General features: G+C 46.1%; 2 protein-coding genes across 6 annotated transcripts in view; one reads left to right on the plus strand and one right to left on the minus strand.

Annotated features, from left to right (window-relative positions):
* The window catches only part of Rab3gap2 (RAB3 GTPase activating non-catalytic protein subunit 2), an 84,860-nt gene extending 78,523 nt beyond the window's left edge, over nucleotides 1-6,337 (plus strand). For 3 of the 5 annotated variants that reach the window (XM_052737931.1, XM_052737930.1, XM_052737934.1), the window contains 4 exons: nucleotides 1,556-1,645; nucleotides 2,286-2,576; nucleotides 3,422-3,580; nucleotides 3,762-6,337. In XM_052737931.1, the coding sequence (XP_052593891.1) occupies nucleotides 1,556-1,645; nucleotides 2,286-2,576; nucleotides 3,422-3,580; nucleotides 3,762-3,911 (690 nt within the window). In that variant the 3' untranslated portion in view covers nucleotides 3,912-6,337. The remainder of the gene's footprint in view (nucleotides 1-1,555; nucleotides 1,646-2,285; nucleotides 2,577-3,421; nucleotides 3,581-3,761) is intronic. The other 2 variants (XM_052737932.1, XM_052737933.1) reach the window with 1 other exon arrangement.
* A 206-nt stretch (nucleotides 6,338-6,543) lies between these two features.
* The window catches only part of Iars2 (isoleucyl-tRNA synthetase 2, mitochondrial), a 40,660-nt gene continuing 26,614 nt past the window's right edge, over nucleotides 6,544-20,589 (minus strand). The window contains exons 15-23 of the mRNA XM_052737935.1: nucleotides 19,029-19,137; nucleotides 17,723-17,825; nucleotides 16,734-16,859; nucleotides 15,930-16,061; nucleotides 11,356-11,462; nucleotides 10,591-10,736; nucleotides 9,627-9,817; nucleotides 8,000-8,144; nucleotides 6,544-7,114 (exon numbers count right to left, since the gene is read on the minus strand). Coding sequence (XP_052593895.1) covers nucleotides 6,972-7,114; nucleotides 8,000-8,144; nucleotides 9,627-9,817; nucleotides 10,591-10,736; nucleotides 11,356-11,462; nucleotides 15,930-16,061; nucleotides 16,734-16,859; nucleotides 17,723-17,825; nucleotides 19,029-19,137 — 1,202 coding nt within the window. The 3' untranslated portion in view covers nucleotides 6,544-6,971. The remainder of the gene's footprint in view (nucleotides 7,115-7,999; nucleotides 8,145-9,626; nucleotides 9,818-10,590; nucleotides 10,737-11,355; nucleotides 11,463-15,929; nucleotides 16,062-16,733; nucleotides 16,860-17,722; nucleotides 17,826-19,028; nucleotides 19,138-20,589) is intronic.

The raw sequence follows: 20,589 nt of genomic DNA on the forward strand, positions 1-20,589 counted from the left end.
CAAAGACTGCTACTACCCCAGCAGTTAACTTCTGACAGAAAAAAAATGTTAGGGGGAATCTGACGGCAAATTGTTCTCAATGAAACAACATTATATGTAATAAATATTGGTTTTGAATTAGTGTATCTTTTACTTGAAATTGTAAAAGATACTTAAGAAGTACTAGGTTTGGCATGGTGGTGCATGCCTTTACTCCCAGCACTCTGAAGGTAGACACTGCCTGAGGATCTTTGCTAGCCAGGACTACCTGGGCAAACACTGACCTATGTCTGAAGTGAGTATGTAAATAGTTTTAACCTCTTGGCACTCTGTGTAACTTAGAATCATAGACATTCACTATGCAGACACTTCTTAGAGACTTTCTGGGATGGCTTGTTCACAGGTGGACTGGTTGGTGAGTGGCTGACCTGGTGCTCTCAGCTCTGCACTCCATTTCCTGCGGAGGGAAATCTGACCCTATTGTCTGATTGGTTTTTGTGTTGGGGTTGGAGGCCAGAGGAGGATGTGTAGCTTTTCACCTTACTGCCTGAAACAGGGAGTCTCACAGCCAAAAGCTCCATGTTTACTCTAGGGCTGGCTGGCCAGTAAGCTCACTGATCATGGTACCACCCACCTCCGCTCTCCTGTGTGGGGTTGCCGCACACTCAGCCATTCGGCTTTTTAATGTAAGTGCTGAGGGCTTAAATTCAAGTATTCATGCTTGGTCAGCAAGTGTTCTTTTCCGCTGAGCCATCTACCTAGCCTGCCGTGTGTGACTCCTTAACCACGTCTGTTCTCTTAAACAAGTGATAAGTGTCTTTAAGGATTCAGATACATGCTGATTGTTCAGTTACCTGCTGCTTAACCACAGTTATCCCAGAGACTGGGTGGTTGCCAGCAACCAACACTTGATACTCTAGAGCTTAGCCTGGCACATGCTAGCAGTTGCTCTGTCACTGAACTAGAACCACAGACCTTGGTAGTTCGCAGTGTCAGTTACGTACCCTTGAACTCAACCCCCTAGCTCCCCTGGGATTACAGGCATGTGCCACCACACCTGGTTTATTTCCTCAGACCTTATGGGTCAGGAATCTGACTTCCTTACCTAGCTGCCTTTGGCATAAAGGTTCTTGTGGGACTGTGGTGGGGTTGCTTCGTGGAGGCCTCAGCTACATTGGGGAGTATGATCTACTCCATGTAGCTGTGTCTATAGGGTGGCTCACTTGGCCACGGGGCCCTCTCAGGGGGAGTGAACAAGAGCACCCAAGGCAGAAGCCACAGTTCTTTGGAGCCCAGTCTGGAGCATGACTTGCTGTCACTTGTCTAATGCATCATATTTGCTGCCCGTCAGCAGCCCACAGTCCAGGGGAGGAGGCATTGCTTGGGCTTGATACTAGCAATGGTTACCAAGTTAGATAATGAACAGAATGCTAAGATCTTTCCGTTTAAGGGGAAAATAAAAACCAACCATGAATTACTCATAGTAAAGTGATTGGTTTTAAAAATCTTTCCCTTATGCTCCCTTAATAATCCATATTCATCAGGATTTTTTGTTCTTGTTTTTCTTTCTCTTTAGGGAAAGAATGCATTTTTCAAAGACTTAACTTCAATTCAATTATTACCGAGTGGGGAAATGGATCCAAATTTTATTTCTATAAGACAACAGGTAAGCTAGCAACTGGATTTTGTTCTTGTTTCTTAGGAGGAAATAACAAAGCAGAAATAGAGCTGTCTTTTTAAAAGCTGACTACTTCAAGTTATTCAAGTATATATTCCTTTATTGGTATCAAAACAACTTTAAAGCAGCGGGATGGTCCAGCAGGTAAAAGCCCTTAGTGACCTTAGCTGGACCTCCAGGACCCTCATGGCAGAGAGAACTGACTCCTCCACATTGATGTTGTGGCATGTGCACACACATGTGCATGCGTATGCAGGCACATATACAAATTTTAAAAATTAAAAGGCCAGGTGGTGGTTGTGGTGGCGGCACATGCCTTTAATCCCAGCACTTGGGAGGGAGGCAGGCTGAATTCAAGGTCAACCTGGTCTACAGAGTGAGTTCCAGGACAGTCAAGGGCACACAGAAAAACTCAGTCTCAAAAACCAAATAAATAAATAAAAATTAAAAATAATTGTAATGGAGTCTCTCTGGTTGACACAAAGTTGACTTGAGGCACTTTAATTATTTTATTGTCGTGTGTATGGGGGTGGCCTTGTGTATTTCATAGCACTATGGGGAGAACACCTTTGTGTAGTCCATTCTCCCACTTTCCCATGAACTCTTGGGACTGAACTCGGGCTACCAGCTTCTACAGCAAGCACTGGGTTATTCTTCAATGAAAAGTACTGACAAGGCAGTGCTGTGCCTTCCTGTCTTCAAGTTCTTACTGAAAGTTGTCAGTGCAGCTGTCCAGGCTCAGCATTCTGTCACCAAGGACAAAGATCCCTCTGAAGAGGCAGTGACCACTCATTGGAAAGACAACTGGCCAGTTCTGGCTGTGGATTTAGCTCATCACCTTCAAGTGAGCGAAGATGTCATTCGAAGGCATTATGTAGGAGAGCTGTACAACTATGGAGCTGACCTCTTAGGAGAGGAGGTAAGAATGACCCGTGATGTCATTCTTGGGGCTCTAGCTATAAAACAGACAGCTGGAGGAAGCAGTAAACGAATATTAAGGGTCGGATATAGTGGTGCATGCATTTGGGATGTGGATGAGGGAGGATAAGAATTTTAAGGTCATCCTCATCTACATAGGCCACCTTGGGCTGCATGAGACCCAGTCTCAGAAAAAACAAGAGTAGAAAGCTGGAGCCAAAGTTGAGCCTGGCACCAGGTTCATACAGGGGTAGAACAGTAAAACGTAGAGGGCCCCTTGTGGAACTGGAGGAGCAGGAAAGCATGGACAGTTCTGTACCAAGAGACGAAAGTGAGTAGAGCCATAGGATAAATAGGAGCTTCAGTGGGTGGAAGAAAATGATAGCTAAACTGACCTCTCAAGGAGAGGGAACAGTACCTCAGACGGAAGAACCAAGAGTACAGAGGTCCTTAGATGGGGACCAGCTTGGCAAGGTGCAAGGCTCCTCAGCCATGAGTAAGGGGTGGGTAGGCATCCACTCACCAGCAAGGAGTAATTGAGAGGAAGCTGGCTGCCCTCTAAGCCTGAAGTTACTGTAGTATACTCAGTAGTCACTGGAGGATGAAAAGAACTACAACCATCCCTTTTCCTTGAAAATGAGGTATACTGTCATACTGAATTGTAAACTTAGGTAACCAAGCTAGCTGATGAGCAAAGATTTGGGTTTAAATTCTAGGTTGGATTTCAGTCTTCCTTTGTGCATACCGTGGTCATGTTGAGAGCAGAAGTAGACTCTCCTCACTGGCAGCCTTCAGGGAACAGGCTGAGTAACTCTTGCTGTATTATTTCTCCATGTGCATCCTCAGGCCATTCTGCAAGTTCATGACAAAGAAGTGCTGGCATCTCAGCTGCTCGTGTTGACAGGGCAAAGGCTGGCTCATGCACTTTTCCACACCCAGACAAAAGAAGGCATGGAGCTGCTGGCCAGCCTCCCACCCACACTCTGCACCTGGCTGAAGGCGATGGTGAGTGCAGGGCGACATAAGCAGGTCCATGGGTGACCTTTCCTCGTGAGTTCACAGCAAGAAATTTGTTTCATTCCAAAGAAATGTTTTGATTGGGAGAACTTCCATAATAATGCTGAAGGCAGTAACAGTCACTGTTTGAGTGCGTGAAACTAAAGGGCTTTTTGTGTCCCATTCACAGAACCCCCAGGATCTTCAAAACACTGATGTGCCGATTGCAACAACAGCTAAACTGGTGCATAAAGTGATAGAGCTCCTGCCAGAGAAGCACGGCCAGTACAGCCTGGCTCTGCACCTCATCGAAGCTGTGGAAGCCATGGCTACGCTATGACAGTGTCTAAGACCCTGCGACCACATGAATCACTGCATGGCATTCTACAAGCAAGATCTGGAACTTTCTAGAGGGTTTTTTTTCTTTTTTGTATAATAAATAAATATATTACTTTTAAAAAGTGCAATCCTGGCTAAATTCCACTTCTTCAGTTGAGACTGAAGATAAAATACATTAACTGTGCTATAATTAATACAGATGCTTTACTGTTATTTTTTCATTCAAATAAGCAGCTTTATTGTTAAACTTTGGTATTGTAACTGGTTATAATTTGCAGATTTCATTCTTACTGTAGTATTCTAGTTCCTATCCAAATGTCTCCAGTGGGGATTAAGTGTTTGTTCATGTAGCTTCCATCAGCACGCTAGAGATACAGCCCACATCCCTTTAGAACATGCAGAGATGTCCTTAGGCTTGGCCCTACACCAGGATGCCACCTGGCAGGGAGCTCTGGGTGCTGCTGCTGCCATCAGAGGAGACATGGCTTTGAGATCACCACAAGGGACCTGGAGAAGGACCCCGAGCCTGCTGTACTTGCCAGAATTGGGAATCAGAGATGTGAACAATGCAGCAAAATCAATGATAATGTAAACTAAGATTTATTCTTTATTTTGTCAAGTTCCAAAATTGTATCCACATCAGGTAATTGTAAAAAATGTATTATCTTGTAAGACTTATGTAAAAAAAGAACAAAGCAAAGATTCTAAAATATTTAAAGTCCAACTTTATTTTTCTTCCAAGTGTTCCAAAATGTCTGTTTCTGTGACTTGGACATGTTCTCTGTCCTAGGAGTAGGACAGAGAACACACTTTGTGCTGTGACAGCCTTAGCAAACCTACCTCACAGCTGGGTGGAGAGGATAAACTGCGACCAGTTCTGTAGCCTGGAGTGCCTCGAGCAGACCAAGTGCTAACCAAAGTGGGAGGCAAACCCACCTACCCCGTCTGGCAACAGCGCTTTGGCTCTGCAGATGGGCAAGTACTAACTGCGGTTTAACTATCTCTGGAATGTAGCCATACAGTGCAATTATTGGTGTCTGCCACGACCACAGTTCACAGTGATCATTCTAATAGTGGGAAGAAGCCAACTCCACCATTGTGAAGGTTGAGAACGTTCTTCAGGGACACCCAGTAGAAGTCTGAACCTGAGCACACACAAATGTGAATTCTTTTCCCTTAAAAAGTTACATCTAAGTAAGATTGTGCCTGGCTAAAACTAATGCTGTTAACTGTCAGATTTCACACCTTCAAAGAGAAATGCTTCAGGTGTCACTCGGGTGGCTGAGGAGCAGCTGGCCACGGGCTGCAGTCTCTTTAAGCACAGCTTGAGTGACAGAAACCCCACCCTTTACGTGGTCCTAGGAGGTCCGTTCTCCCGTGCCCTGCAGTGCTCTGGAAGAGGAGCGGGCACCACTAACAATGACGGCCTTTTTACTCTAATTCCATTACTTGTTTTGGGAGGGGGATGGCTTATATTTTTTGAGAATAAAACTGGCTAAATTTACTCTCTTAAGTCACTTAAGAGAACCAGAACACAAATTGTTAAGGCTCTAAGTTAGATTTGTCATCCAAATAGTAATATACATAGAATTTAAAAACAAAATCCTGAGTTTGTTTAACAAAAGCAGTAAGATATTCTACTACTTTACTAAGGGCTTTTAAAACAAATCTGATAAAAGAAAAATTAACATTTATGTATCCATTCTCTAACAACAAAGTGCCACAAATAAAGGAATTCGGTTCTACTATGGGGCTGGTATCCCTGCACCAAGGGCATGACACATGCCCTTAGCCAGTAGTGTTTCCCTAGACGCCCCCATCTCTTCTTACAATTCCATATTTTTATCTTGTTAATGAAAGTGTCAGATAACCCTAACTTCTCTATCCAGGTTGTGGTAGATGTAGAAGAGGAAGGCCGGGATAAACGTAGACACAGCAGTACACAGCACCAGGCTTCCCACTTTGGCAGAGAGACAGAAAAGAGCTGTACCTTGTTAGAAAAGTCCATCTAAGGTCAGTGTGAAGCCTGCTGCATTTACATAGCTTTTTAAAATATGATTACTTGTGATTTAAAATCATGGAGAACTAAGACTTAGTAACAGTAAGCTTACATTGATTACAGCATTCACTTAGAAGTTGCTGTGGTCCATTTCATGAAGAAACAAGGATTCTTACAGTACACTATAGCAACAGTGAAAGCTCTCTCACCTCGCAGGGATGGGTTTGCTAGGCAGCTAGATTCTGCTTAGTAGATTAGCCATCCTTGAAAGATCAATCCAGTTTTGGATTCCTTACAAGATGCTCTATTATTTATCTACTGTCAATGTATTGTAAGTAGTGAATTCTGTATATACCGTTATTTTCCGTGTCTGTTCATTATTGTGAACTTATGTATATTAGTGAAATAAATTTTCAGCTTTCATGTTATTTCCTTGACATTCATACATGGAAGACAAACAGATTTCTTCCTCTTGAATAATAGTTTGGTGATGTTCTTTGCAGTACGTTCCAAAATCCTGCTGCCTTAGAAACTTGATGTTTGCCATTCTCCCTTCACCTTGTGTGGGCACGCGACTCTAACACTCCCCTGCAAAGTTACACACTCTTCATCATCCACAACTTCTACACCATGATCAGTTGGAAGTTTCCCAGAATGCCTTTATTTTCAGACATCATATAACTTAAATACTGAGTCAAAAAGTTTCAATAAAATATGAAACATTCTGTTTGGCCACATTGAAAGTAACCATATTCGGTGCCTGACTCTGAAGAAGTCCATCATGAGTGTATGTGCAGACATGTGTGTCTGCATATGTGTATTTCTGTGTGTGTGTGTGTGATACATATACATATACATGTGTATATGTATGTATATATATAAATCTTTCTGTAGTTACAGGAAATACTTTCAATATTCTGATTTTTACTCCTATCTTTCTCTTTTACCATTACTCTTCCCATCCTTACCTAAATCTTAGATTTCTTTCTAGGGTTCTAATAATTCACCCCCAGACAGCATTGATGAGGGTTTCTTGCTCAGAGAGCTGTTAACATCAGAATGCTATTTTGCACCTACAACCTCTGCACACCGAGGACAAAGAGTATCGGCAGTCTCGGTAGTGTGCTTCCAACATCGAGGGCACTTTTCTCTGGCAGTTGGTACGACAATGACTTTATAGGAAGACTCCTCACGAATGTCGCCACCTTGAAAAGAATACACAGAGCACCTCGTCATTAAGCTTGCACTGCCGCCCCTCTGTCCAGCGGGCACTCCTTCCCCAGGCTTTCCTCCCCCTCACCTTTCCAACATGGCCCACGTTTGCCCTGTAACACACTGTCAATGAAACAGGATCAAACAACTTGACTACTGAAGAGCAGATGACTCAGACCAACTGCTTCTCATCCAGCTCGGAGCTCTGCAATGCTCAGTTAGAGCTGGCCCTGTCATTCTTGATCCAGGTACACAGCTGACTTGGAATTTCTTTTTTTTTTTCTATTAGGACAGTCTCTCTATGTAGCCTTGCCCTCACCGAGTGAGGCCTCCTCAGTGCTGAGACTAAAGGTGTGTGCTACCACACACAGCTCTTAACCCAGGATTTTAAAATGCCAAGGTAAAGAGACAGCGGCAATGCCACTAACAACTTGAGTGACACAAAAGGAGCCACACTCTCCACCACTGCAGCTAATGAGGATGAACCAAGGGGACAAAGCTCTGTGGACAGTGCACAAAGTCCTGTGATAGAAACCCCAGGAAATCTTACCGAACCCCTGTAAGAATGGCTAGATAGAATTTTAATTTTGGATAGTCATCAAAGGAAATTTTAGAATCTGCCTAGGGAAGGTGGGTGGGTCTGGGTAGTATTAGGCACTACATATGAGGACAGAACACAAGAAGGAAAAAGACTCACGGTGACAGTTACTCAGTGGGTGAGAAGAAACTCTCCCTGCCTCAGCTTCAGTTCCTAGAGCCCTGAGAGCTGGATCAGCCAGCTCGCTGCTGTGTATAGGTCACAGGCTGTCCTTACAGTAACCCAGTCCCATGGCAAGCTGGGGTTGCCCTCAGCTCTTCAGTCCACACTCACTGCTCACCCTCTAGATTGATGAGGAATGTCCCTGTGAGCTCAATGCTATCTGCAGTCCTCTCCCGTGGCTCCTGAGGCAGCAGTGTTGTCCGGGAGGCCATCATTAGCTCATTCAGCTGAGACGTGCTAGAGGTCTCCTCAGCCTGGAGCATCTGGAAGGCATGGGAAAGTTACTCTTCAGTTAAAACTGGACCATCAATTTTCATTTTTTACTTTGAAAACTATGGTTCCCCTCAAACCCCGACCTATATGGTATTTATTTCACTTATTTTGCAATGAGTAAGAGGTTAAGTTACCCTTATCTGTCAAGCCAAAACTCTGCCAACTTTTTAAGCGCCTCCTTCCCCATAACGCTCCCTCTATTAGCAGAGGGGTTAAGATACTGTAAATAAGACCTGCTTTCATACAGCGCACTGGCAGCAACCTGATACTCCACCCTTCCATGGTGTACAGTGACTAGGCTATCTGATAAGCACTTTTGAGATTTTTCCTTTGTATTGATCTTCAAGAGGAGTTTGTGAATTGATATAAATATTCTTTTAAAAATGAAAGACCACGAGACTCGGATTAACTTGCTGTCCATGAGCATACATGTGTGCAGGGGTGGGGGGTGGAGTGGAGGGGGTGTGGCTGTCAGGCTGACGGCAAACCAGACCTAGGCCGCGCAGCATACAGTGGCCAGCGGCTTTTCTTACCATTGCCAGCAATGTCAATACTCCAGTGACTCCACGTCTCAAATCCTTAATGTTTACATTGAGTTTACCAACCAAAATAAGATGGTTCCTTTTTAAAGACTTAAGGTATGTTTTGTGCAGGAGTGTTTGCTGTGTGAATGTATATGTACTACATGCAGAAGAGGGGGTTGGTCCCCCTGAATCTGTAGTGACAGGTAGTTGTGGGCCACTAGATGGGTGCTGGGAACTGAACCCAGGTCCCCCACGGAATTAGCAAGTGCTCTTGACTGCTGAGCTACCTCCTCAGCCCCAAACTGACAGTAATAGAACTTTTAAAAAAAGCATTTAAACTAGACACAAGGCTCAACACTTAACATCCTGCTACTTGGCCAATCAGTTCCTAAGAGGCCCACGAAAAAACTCTGATGGGACTTGTGGAATTTAAAACATGAGGAAAGTTTGGAGAAATATGTTGATTTGCTGTCTCTGGTTCTTATGAAATTAAAGAGAACTTATTTTTGGTTGTTTTTGGTGTGTTTGTTTGTTTGTTTGTTTGTTTGTTTTTTAAGACAGGATTTCTCTGTGTAGCCCTGGCTATCCTGGAACTAGCTCTATAGCCCAGGCTGGCCTCAAACTTACAGAGATCTACCTACCTCCTCCCAAGTGCTGGGATTAAAGGCGAGCACCACCTTTAATTGAGAACTCACTTTTGGAATATGATCTAGATGGACAAAATTTTTAAAAACCCAGGCCTTCAGTGTAAAACTCCTGGTTTTTACTGCCGAGGATATCTGGCACTGACCTAAATAGCCCCCTGCACGTGTCACGAGTTCACAGCAGAGGACAGTGACAGGTTCAGTGTTGCAAGACCGAAATCCTAGTTTCTACATTGATACAAGGTCTTAAACATTTGGGAATAGAAAGCGATTCCAGATTCAACGCCCCCACCATTACGCATACCTCCATGATCTCGAAGAGGAGCCCCGGCTCAATCACAATGGTAACCTCGTACTCGGCAGCATTTTTGCCAGGGATGCTGCCAAGAAAGGAATCTCGCATGGCACACGCACTCTCCACTGCCTCCTCCAGTCCTGGTTTCTTCCAGATAGAGCTTGTATCAATCCAGCCAGTTCGAAAAACACTCTTGGGTTCTTTAAAAAAAGAAAGTGAACCAAGTTATACATGGTCTAGACAGCATATAAGCTTTAACCAATGGCGACTCACCACTCACGAGAGACAAGGGTTGTTACACAGGACGTGAAGTTCAGTGAACAAGTGTGCTGTTCACAGAGTCCACGAGTGAAAGGTGGGTCCCATATAAACACATCAGCATAAGAGTCTCAAAAATGAAGCCGAAGTATGAACAGTTGTTCCTCCTGCTATGAGGTTGGGAGTGACCCACCCAACACCCCCAAAGTTCTAGTTTTCTATGGAAATAAAATCAGGAGAGAAAAAACTAACAGGAAAGTATTCACTAAAAAGCATTGTATTTTGCTTGAATACAGCTTAAAATACAGCCCGGCAAGGGCAGCTCACACCTTTAATCCCTGCACTTGGGAGTCAGAGGCAGGTGGATCTCTGAGTTTGAGGCCAGCCTGGTCTACAAAGTGAGTTCCAGGACAACCAGAGCTACACAGAGAAACCCTATCTTGAAAAACAAACAAAAAACAAAACAAAGAGCTTTAAATACATTTTGGAACATTACAAACACATTTAAGCAAAAGTGTTTTCTCAATATTGTCAAGTACTTAATCTATCTGGGAAGGCACAGAGCCAGCCCTGAGTCCTGTGAGAAGGTACAGAGCAGACTGAATGACCAAAAGGCATCTGTCCCAGTGACACTCTAAGTGCACTGTGTGACCCTTTTAAAGCCCAGTCCAACCCTGGCCACGGTCCCTCTCGTGTAGAGCACGGCTGTCCTTACCTTTGACATAGGGGATGTGCTGGAATACCTCTTCTGCCAAGTGAGGAAGAATTGGGGCAAAAGAACGGACCAACACGTCCAGAATTTCTGCCAATGCGGTCTGACAGGAGCGCCGTTTGGGGTCGTTCTCGCTTTCACAGTAGAGCCTGGAAGAACAGTCTGCTCAAGCAGCTGGCACACTGCCCCGGCCTGGGCACACCCACCGCTGACACCGCATCTACTTCACACCGGTTCTGGACAACTTCTCTCCTATCCCATTTTACTCTCAAGATGTACCTGTTTCCTCTGACTTTAAGGCGGACAGTCTAGATCACCGTATACAGCCAATAGAGTAACTGACAACATTTAAATGACTCCCATCTCCAATGGTGCCATAGGGTTTTCAGGAAAAGAGCGTGAGTTATAAAGCCTATGCCAAAGCCACTGAGGTGCTGTGTGACAGGCTGGGGCAGACAGCTCATGTCAGACTAGTCACCAAGTCCACTCGGCCTGGCGTGGAACTCTCTTTGTAGACTAGGCTGGTCTTGAACTCAGAGATCCTCCTGCCTCTGCCTCCGAGTACTGGGACTAGAAGGATGGGTATTACCCTCCTCGTTTTTCAGACACACTGAGATCGCACTCTAAGTTGCCCCAAACATGAATCTGGTAAGTGGCAGGGCACATGTGAGACTTGACCCAGATCCCGGATGTAACTACTGCCCAGCTGCCCACCGTGGCCACTGCATCCTTGATGCTGCTGAGGACTGCATGCTTAGTCACACTCACCTGTCCTTGACTATGCTGAAGTAGAAGCTGGAGAGTTCTCTGGTATAGAATGCTTTTAACAGCCTGATAACTTTCCCAAAATCGTACTGTTTGTAGGAATCAGTAATCTAGAGAACAAAGACAGGAGAAACGTGGGGTCTGGGATGAGCAATGAAAACAGGCATCGTCATGGGGGAAGCAAGCTCCCTGCACGAGCATCTCAGGAGACAGATGGCTCGGCCACCGCGCCTGCTACACAGGCAGGAGAAGCGACTATGGATGCCCAGAACTCACGTCAGTGCTGGGTGGCCATGGCCCACCCTCCGGCAATGCCTGTGACTCCAGCCTCAAGGTGGAGCCAGGATCCCTGAAGCACACTGGCTGCAAAACCAGCACGGGGTGAGTTCTGGGCTTCCTTTCCCTTTTATAAAACTCGCCCTTGAAATTTTAAATAAACTGTTCATTGGTTCACTTTTCTTGTTATTTTTACACATCTGCTATGACATTTATTTGTGTATGAGCCACAGATCACATGTGGAGGTCAGAGGACAATCTGCAGTTGGTTCTCTCCCACTGTGTGAGTCCCAGGGATTGAGCTCAGGTCACCTGGCTTGGCAGCAAGCACCCTTTCCTGCTGAGCCATCTTACCTGCCCATTTGACTTGATTTGGTTTTACTGTGAGAACCTGCCTCAAAGAATGAGGCACAAGAACAGTATTGCCTTGTGCTTACACACACACACACACACACACACACACACACACACACGCACACACACACATGCCAGTGCGTGCACATACACACTTACAAGCATATACACATGCATGCATACCACGCATACATACACATGAAAAAAGAAAAAAAAATGTTTCCAAAACAGAGGCAAGAATACAAGAATACCAGAGAATGTCATTCTAGAGACACAACCACTCAAAATAATCACTGCTCTACTCTGGAAATGGCAGCAGAATATATACCAAGGAAAGGAGAGTTTACGTTTAAATGCTTGTTTTGTGTAAGCATGCATGTTCATGTATGTGTAGGTGCATGTGTGTGTGGATGCCAGAGGTCAAGCTCGAGCCAGGAGCCACGCACCTTGCTTTCTAAACAGGTCTCTTCCCTGGTCTGGACCTCAACATGCTCCTCTGGCTGGCTGGTAAACCACAAGATCCACCTGTCTTCAAGGTCCCAACACTCAAAACACGAGCTTGTGCCACGCCTGACTTTTTAAATGTCATCTGGGCTCCAGAAATCAAACTCGGGCCCTCGGGCCTGTACAGCAACCTCTTTACCAACCAGACTGTCGTCCCAGCCCAGTTTGGTGTTTCAATCTACCATGCTGACGAGATCGCAGGACCTTTGTGTATGCTGGGAAAGCTCTCCACCACCAAGCCACTCCTCCGCCTGTGAGTTTGAAGGAATGGAATCACACCACTTTTAAGTTTTTTGTTTTTTGTTTTTTAGATCAGATGTGGTGGCCCACACCTTTAATCCCAGCACTCAGGGAGGCAGAGGCAGGTGGGTCTGAGTTCAAAGCCAGTCTTGTTACATAGCAAGTTACCGGCCAGCCAGGGCTATACAGCATGACTGTCTCAAGGGGGGTGAGAGGGGTGAAATTTTTTTTAATTTACTTTTATTTGTGTGTATGGAGTGTGTGTGTGTGTGTGTGTGTGTGTGTGTGTGTGTGTGTGTGTGCGCGCGCACGCACATGTGTGTGCAACCAGGCATGACTATGGAGATCAGAGGGCAACTTTTGGGAGTTGGTTCTCTCCACCATGAGTTCTGAGGATCAAATTTAAGCCATCAGGCTTTGGGGTAAATGCCTTTATCAGCCAAGTCATCTCACTGGCTCAAATCAAATCGTTTTTTAAAACAGCAAAGAACAGAAGGTGCCGGCCAGGGACTTCTTAATTACTTATGCTCTCATCCATTTTTTAGTGAAAATCTGCATGTATGCTTCTGCCATAGGATACACTGAAGCAAGACATGTCTGATTTTGGGAACGCAGACCATCTCATAAGTGTGGTGGTTCACGTGACTGTCAACTGGGCAGGATTTAGAATCACCAAGCAGATAAATGTCTGGACGTGTCCATGATAGTGTTTCCAGAGACATTTAACCCGCCCTGAACATGAGTGGCAAGATCTCGGGCAGGGGCCCCAGGCTGAATAAAAAGGAGGAAAGGAGAAGTGGAGCGCCAGCACAATCTCTTCTTCCTGACTGCAGACACAATGGCACCGTGTCTTCCCAGCCGTGACAGACTCTCTCTTCCCGCCCCACCAGTGAGGTGGCTCAGCAGGCAAAGGCACCAGCCACCAGGCTAGACAACCTGAATCCGACCCTTGAGGCTCACATGAAGGACAGAGAATGGACCTGTAGATGTAACCGTCTTATTAAAGAAGAAACACAGAGCCAATGCAAAGATGAAAGCCCAAGAGGTCAGAGCGGTAGCTAAGAGCTAAAAACCTTACCCTTCACTATCGCTTCTGTCCTTCTCAGCAAGAGAGCTACTTCCTGTCTGTTTGTCTTTTTTATAGACTTTCTATTCTGCCTTCTCATTGGCTGTAAACCCAACCACATGACCTCCTTGTCACTGCCTGTCTGTACAGACCTCCAGGTCTTCTACAGTTGGTATTGAGATTAAAGGCGTGTGTCTCCATGCTGGCTGTATCCTTGAACACACAGAGATCCACCTAGCTCTGCCTCCCAAGAGCTGGGATTAAAGGCATGCACCACCACCGCCTAGTTTCTGCTATGGCTTGCTATTAGCTCTGACCCCCAGGCAACTTTTTTTATTAACACGGACCTCCACAAACATTCCTGGACAGCCATGTGTGCACTATGAAGGGCACATATGCGCGGGTGCACACATACACACACACCACCATGCCAAATAAACAAATGCAAAATAAACTCTTCCTTAAGTTGCTTTTGTCTGGTAGTTGTCAGAAAAGTAACTAATATAGAAAATGCCGGGGGGGGGGGGGGGCAGTTGTCGTGATAAATCTGTTCCTTTGGAAGGGTTTGTAGGGAAATGTGGAAGAGTTGTGAGCTTGGGAAGCTAGAATGCTTAATGGGTCGCTGTGGTGGGACTCTGGAAGGCAGAATGGCAAGAAAAAAGAGGACAATGGAGACCCAGTTCATGAGGCTTCAGAGGGGACTCTGCTGGAAACTGCCTAGAGGTCATTCGTGTTACATTTGGGCAAAGAATCTAGCCGTACTTTGCCTTGGTAAGTTTCTAGAATTTATTTTATTTTATACTCTGGTGTTTTGCCTGCATGTATATGTATGCACCACCTGTGTGCCCGGTGCCTGCAGATCTAGAAGAGGGAGTGGGGTCCCCTGAACTGGAGTTTCAAATGGTTGTGAGCTACCGCATGGGTACTGGGAATCAAATCCAGGTTCTCTGAAAAAGCAGCCAGCGCGCTTAACTGCGGAGCCATCTCTCCAGCCCCTGTCCTGGTAACTCAGGTGAGACTAAACTCCAAAGAAATAAGTTGTCTGGGAGCGGAAACTTCAAGACAGCATAGCATCCACGATGAGTGCTTCAGTTTGCTGTTGTTAGTCACCTCAACGACAGACAGCACGAAACTATGAGAGATGTGCAGTTGGTGAGGTAAGGCACCTGAGCGAGATTCCATGCAGAGAAAGCAGCAGCTGTAACTGTTAAAAGTTAGCACCATTAAAAGGAACACTCGTGTTCTTCACTGGGACAGTAAGAAAGGTGCCCTGAGACCACAACCCCAGCCACTGAAAGCTCCAATTTAGAGATGCCCGATTTCATTTGAGAGAGCCTGAACTGAGAATTCCACCAAAGGGGTTCCTTGCGCAAAATCAACCATACAGGGAAGTGTTTTCTTAAGTCCTGCCAACAAAACACACAAGCAGCTATAGCTGTGGTAAAAGACATCTCGAGTTGACAGCAGAACTTGACAGTGTGGCCATTGTTCATGGTGCTGGTTTTTCAGGGAAATGGAGGCTTGCACTAAGGCTCCAGACAGCCACTGAAGCCAGGAGATGTATGACGGGGCAGAGTCCCCGCAAGGAAGCCCTGAGAGGCACGAGGTTGTGAGACCTCACCAACACACAAAGTACTAGAGGAGCGAGGACTCCGGAGACAGAGGAGCCACTCTGCCCTGAGGGACACAGCTGCCCAAACAGTGCGGCTCTACTCCTTGTTGGAAAGTCTGCTGTGACCGAAAGCGCGGGCCTGTGGTTTTCACCAGGGACTCCTGCAGTCTTAGGAGGCCGGGGAAGGGGCGATGAGGGCTCAGCAGGTAACGCTGACTGCCAGCAAGGCTGACAGCCTAAGCTGGATCCCTGGGACTCGCAGGGTGGAAGGAGAGACCCAACTCCCATAAGTTGTCCTCTGACCTCCATACATGTATTCTGGTGCACACACACACTAATTAAATGTAAAAATGTGATAATTCAGCAAAGATGTGAAAACGCTTCATCCCAGTCACTTTGAACTGTGTGGAGCATGGTTTTCTGTGTGCTTTCTGGGGTGCACTAGGTTTACAAGGTCTGTCCACTAAAAGTTACAGAGAAGGTGCTGATGTTGCTGTTTGCCCAAGCCCGCTGCTGTATACTGACCTTTGTCGAAAAATCCTGAATTAAGTGCAGCATATACTGGTCTATGACATACATGTTTTCGGCAGAAACAGAATCGGTCTCCGGGTTAAAACCAGCCACATTTCCCAAGAGAAAGCGGAGTGTGTTTCTAAGCTATTCACAATGAAAGAAAGTACACAGTTAAAGACAAGTCATGGGACTTCCAAGTCACCAAAGTTACTTTATAACTGTTCATTTCCCCCCAAGTTCTGTTATTTTCTTTTACTTTTTTTTCCCCTTCTTTTAAGACCATGTTTCTCTGTGTTCCAAGACACTGGCTGACCTCGAACTCACAGAGATCCCCCTGCCTCTGCCTCCTAAGTGCTGAGATTAAAGGCGTGTGTCACCACTGCCTGGCTCAAGTTCTATTATTTTCTTAGTAAGATTTTTAAACCCTGTTATTTCTAAATAAGACTGCAGAGGCACAAATGACCTCTCATGCTAACACCCAATTTGATGAAGAAACAAGTGGATGAGTGTTTCATTCACCTTCTTCAGGATAAACCACCCTTCCCTAGCCTGGTTTGCTCATGAGTTTATTCACAGATGGTTATGTTATTTCACATGATTCACAAGTAAAAAGAAAGGTAAGTGGATTTAACTTGCAAAGTATATAAAGTATAACTTTACATCAGCGTATGATGTAGTCTATACATTATTCAGACTTAAAGACACGGACATTCTTAGTGTTACTATTTTAAACAAATTAACACAGAGTATTTCAAAGTGGTCACACATAGTTTGTTTTCACACATGTCTCATAAACTTTCAAGGAGAAGGTCTGACCTTGCTGATGTCATCTCTAGCAGCCCTGAGTGCAGAGGGGCCAATGGTTACTTCAGTGAAGACATTGGATTCAGCTATCCACCAGCGCAGGGCGTCAGCTCCAAAGGGAGGCTCTTTGCTCTGATCCTTTTCATTGAAAAACAACATGTAAGAGCTTCCTCCTCCATCACGCTTCCTCCATTAGCAGAGGGTTAAGATACTGTAAATAAGACCTGCTTTCAGTGCCTTTCCATGGTGTACAGTGACTAGGCTATCTGATGAGCACTTTTGAGATTTTTCCTTTGTAATTTTGATCTTCAAGGAGTTTGTGAATATAAATATTTAATTAGAAAAACAAGGCTTTAGCTAAAGTTCCCCTTCAAACGCAGGCAAAGCCACCACAAAGCAGGCTGTATCTGAAAAGGCGAGAGAGACAGTCCGGTCCAAGACACAGACAGGAGGACCCAGGTTTGTCCCAGTGCCCAGGACATCAGGTTCAGACACACAGCGGCTTCCGGACGGCCCGGAGGTGGGGCGTGCAGAGCTGTTTTCCCTTCCCTTCCCTTCCAGCAACCCCGTGACTACAAGACGTGAGGGGCAACACACCATGGGGTTCTCTCATGACAGCAACTCTAACCTGCCCCCAAATTATCGGCCACCCAGATCCGACGGCCATTCTTAAAGTGTACACATCCTAAGAATATAATAATGTGCACTCAGAATTTGCAATCTCATTTTTCTCCCAAACTTCCATTTAATTATAAAACTGTAGTTTCACGTAATAAAGCCCGACACTTTGAGGCCTCTAAACACACACAACACCATGTGCTGTTCTTGGCCCAGATTTGCCCTGAATTCCTGAACTCAAGGAACGCTCCTGTCTCGGCCTCCTGAGTAGCTAGGCCACCACCCCTGGCATATCCTGGGCCTGTCAGAGACAGTTCTAGTCTTGGATTGCTAATGTAAGGGCCTGGCCACCCAACGGAAACGAGTTTCAGTCGGACACCTACTTCTCCTCCATCGATGAAAGTGTCAGGATTAATGACATTCCCGAGGGACTTGGACATCTTTTCTCCTTTTTCTCCGAGTGTAAATCCATGAACCATCACTGTCCTAAGAAAGATAAGTGACTTCAGCATGAAGGATCATTTTAATCATTAGATATGTCTTGACAGACTGTGGGTAAAGGCCATTTCTCAGCATTCATGTATCAAGCTGTTAAGCAGGGAATCTTCTACTTAAACACAGCAAAATAGGTGTTCTATTTTCTGTACAACAGAGCATTTCCAGGCCTCTAATGTACAAAAAGCAGGGCAGACCACCTCCTTAAAACTGACTTTAAAAAGACAACTTTAGAAAACCAGTGCTGCCGGGCGGTGGTGGCGCACGCCTTTACTCCCAGCACTCGGGAGGCAGAGCCAGGCGGATCTCTGTGAGTTTGAGGCTAGCCTGGTCTACAGAGCAAGACCCAGGATAGGCACCAAAACTATATGAAGAAACTGTCTCGAAAAACCAAAAGAAAGAAAAGCAGTGCTTACAGGAGGCTGGTTTGTAAGAGTGACAGAAACGGTCGGTGGCTAACTGCCGGGGTAGGTTAGAAGTGCAGCAGAGCAAACCCTCAGGCTACTGTCTAAAGGTCTCTCTGAGTGAACTCTGCTCCGTGTGGCGCAGGGATGAGCAACTGTCTGCACTCCACCCCAGCGGGGCTTCAGTCCCTAGTCACTGTGGGTCCCACAGCAGGAGTCGAGCTCAGGCTACCCTCCCCAGCCCACACTGTCCTTCTCTGCACTCTGGATGATCTCCACATCACTGAAGACGCTGCTCTACAGTTTACCCAGCTACTCCACTCCACGCCATCTTATCTTCCAGGAGGGGCAACCCGCTCCAGAGTGACAGACGCCTCACGCTGCGGCATCTCCCCCTTTTCTTTTCTTCTTGTGTTGACTGTTTGCTTTTTGTTGTTCTTTTCAGGACAGGGTCTGCACATAGCCCAGGCTAACCTTGAGGTCCTCCCATCTCTGCCTCCAGGGTGCTTGGATTACAGCATGTGCCACTCCGACTACACAAGAGGAACCTGTGGAACTTTCTTACAAACTGCACCTAACACAGCAGATGAACCCAGCATCGTTCAGCCTTACCGCACCTCTTCTGGACAACGCTGACTCAGTGACCGCCCTATCCCAGAGCCAGGAAGAGCAGCGCTCCAGCTAGCCAGTGGCTGGCCTGTGCATCCGTGGCTCCAGCCTGTGTGGCACACCAGGCAGGCACTCGGAGGATCGTCAAAGCAGGCTCACTTTGCACAGAGGGGAGACTTACTTGAAAGGTGCTTTTGTCCTTGTGGCCACGCTTGTCAGTAAGGAGGACTGGAACCAGCCCCCGAGTTGGTCCTTCCCCTCCAGGTACAAGTCTGCCCTCTGCTCGGTGCCTGAAATGTATTAACACAACAAAATAAAGTTACAATTAGAGCAAGAAATAAAAGCAAGCGTGTGTCAGAGGGTTAAGGGAACCACAGCGACCGCGCTCTACTGCAACCATGCTCTGCCGAAGTCCAGCCCACGTGATCACAGACATCCGCACAGTGGAGGCTGGTGGTAGCTGTGGTAGAGAGCTTGCCTAGCATGCATGGAAGTCATGGGACAGGCAGGTGTGAACAACAGTTCGTGCAGTTCAATCCAGCCAAGGCCCAGCATGACTCTCGCCTTTACTGTGCCTGGTCGGTCACCAACACCACATCCGGCATTAAGAGCAACGATGTGAGTCAACAGCTCAGCGGTCGGCCGGGGCCGGCAGGGAATGAGTGCCGTCCTGCACCACAGGCCCCGCTCTCTACATGGCACACTGGGTCCTGAGAACGAGGCGGCCGACCCAAATACGCCAGCAGAAGTGCTTCCTCCTGCTCTGACCTACCACACGTAGTGCTGCTCGTCTGCAAGGTCTACAAAGGCACGAGAACACAGAACCCTGCAATACTGCCTCGAGGATGTCAGGGAAACACAATTAGGAAAATTACCAAAACTTAACGTACAAAAATTTATTTAAATTAACATCTAGTTAGCCAGCATACATCTTAGTGGACAAGCAAGAATTTATAGACATTTGACAATCAAACTGCATAAGCTGAGAGGTCCAAATGAAGAATTCACATTTATCTGCTAGGACCCTACACCACACTCCCCACAGTGAGGCTTTGGATCACACACTTATTCCACGTGAAACCTGAAGGTAACTCTTTCCAGTTCCTTAATGGCCAGCTGCATAGAGGAGCTACTGCCCCTGTCCCTTGCTCTAGAAAGCAAAAAGCCCCTGTGGTCACAGCCAGCACCTGGTGGGGTGGGAGGGACTGAGCCCTCCCTGACTCTAGGCTCCCTGTGCTGACAATTTTTCCTTCATTCTATGTCTAACTCCTTGCGATCCTCCAGGACTTTTCTTCTAACACATCTGCACACAGCGGCCTTCTTTGGCTCCCTTCTGATTCTTGACCACGCTCTCCCCTTTCTCTTCAGTCAGTGAGTCAAAAACTTACCTAACCGGAAGTATGAAATGTCTGTAGAGCTGGGATAGTTAGGAAGGGACACACAGGGCAGAAGAACGGAACTGCAGAGGGCCACATGTGCACTCCGACACTATTAGCTATGTGACCTCTGTGTCCTGGCTCTAATTTGATCCCTTTGTGAGAAATAATGGAGTCATGTTATGTCAGTGGTTTCCAAACTGGGTGCCTTGAGGTTGCCAAGTAGGCCAGAGAAGAAACTGCTGGTGAAGAGGGGGATTAAAAAAAAAAAAAAAAAAATCTTTTTTTTTTTGTGGATTTTTAGAGATAGGGTATCCTATGTAGCTCAGGCTGTCCTCAAATTCATGATCCCCCTGACTCAACCTC

Source organism: Peromyscus californicus, unplaced genomic scaffold (genome assembly GCF_007827085.1).
Source record: "Peromyscus californicus insignis strain IS unplaced genomic scaffold, ASM782708v3 Scaffold_14__1_contigs__length_90479793_seg_2, whole genome shotgun sequence".
NCBI lineage: Eukaryota > Metazoa > Chordata > Mammalia > Rodentia > Cricetidae > Peromyscus > Peromyscus californicus.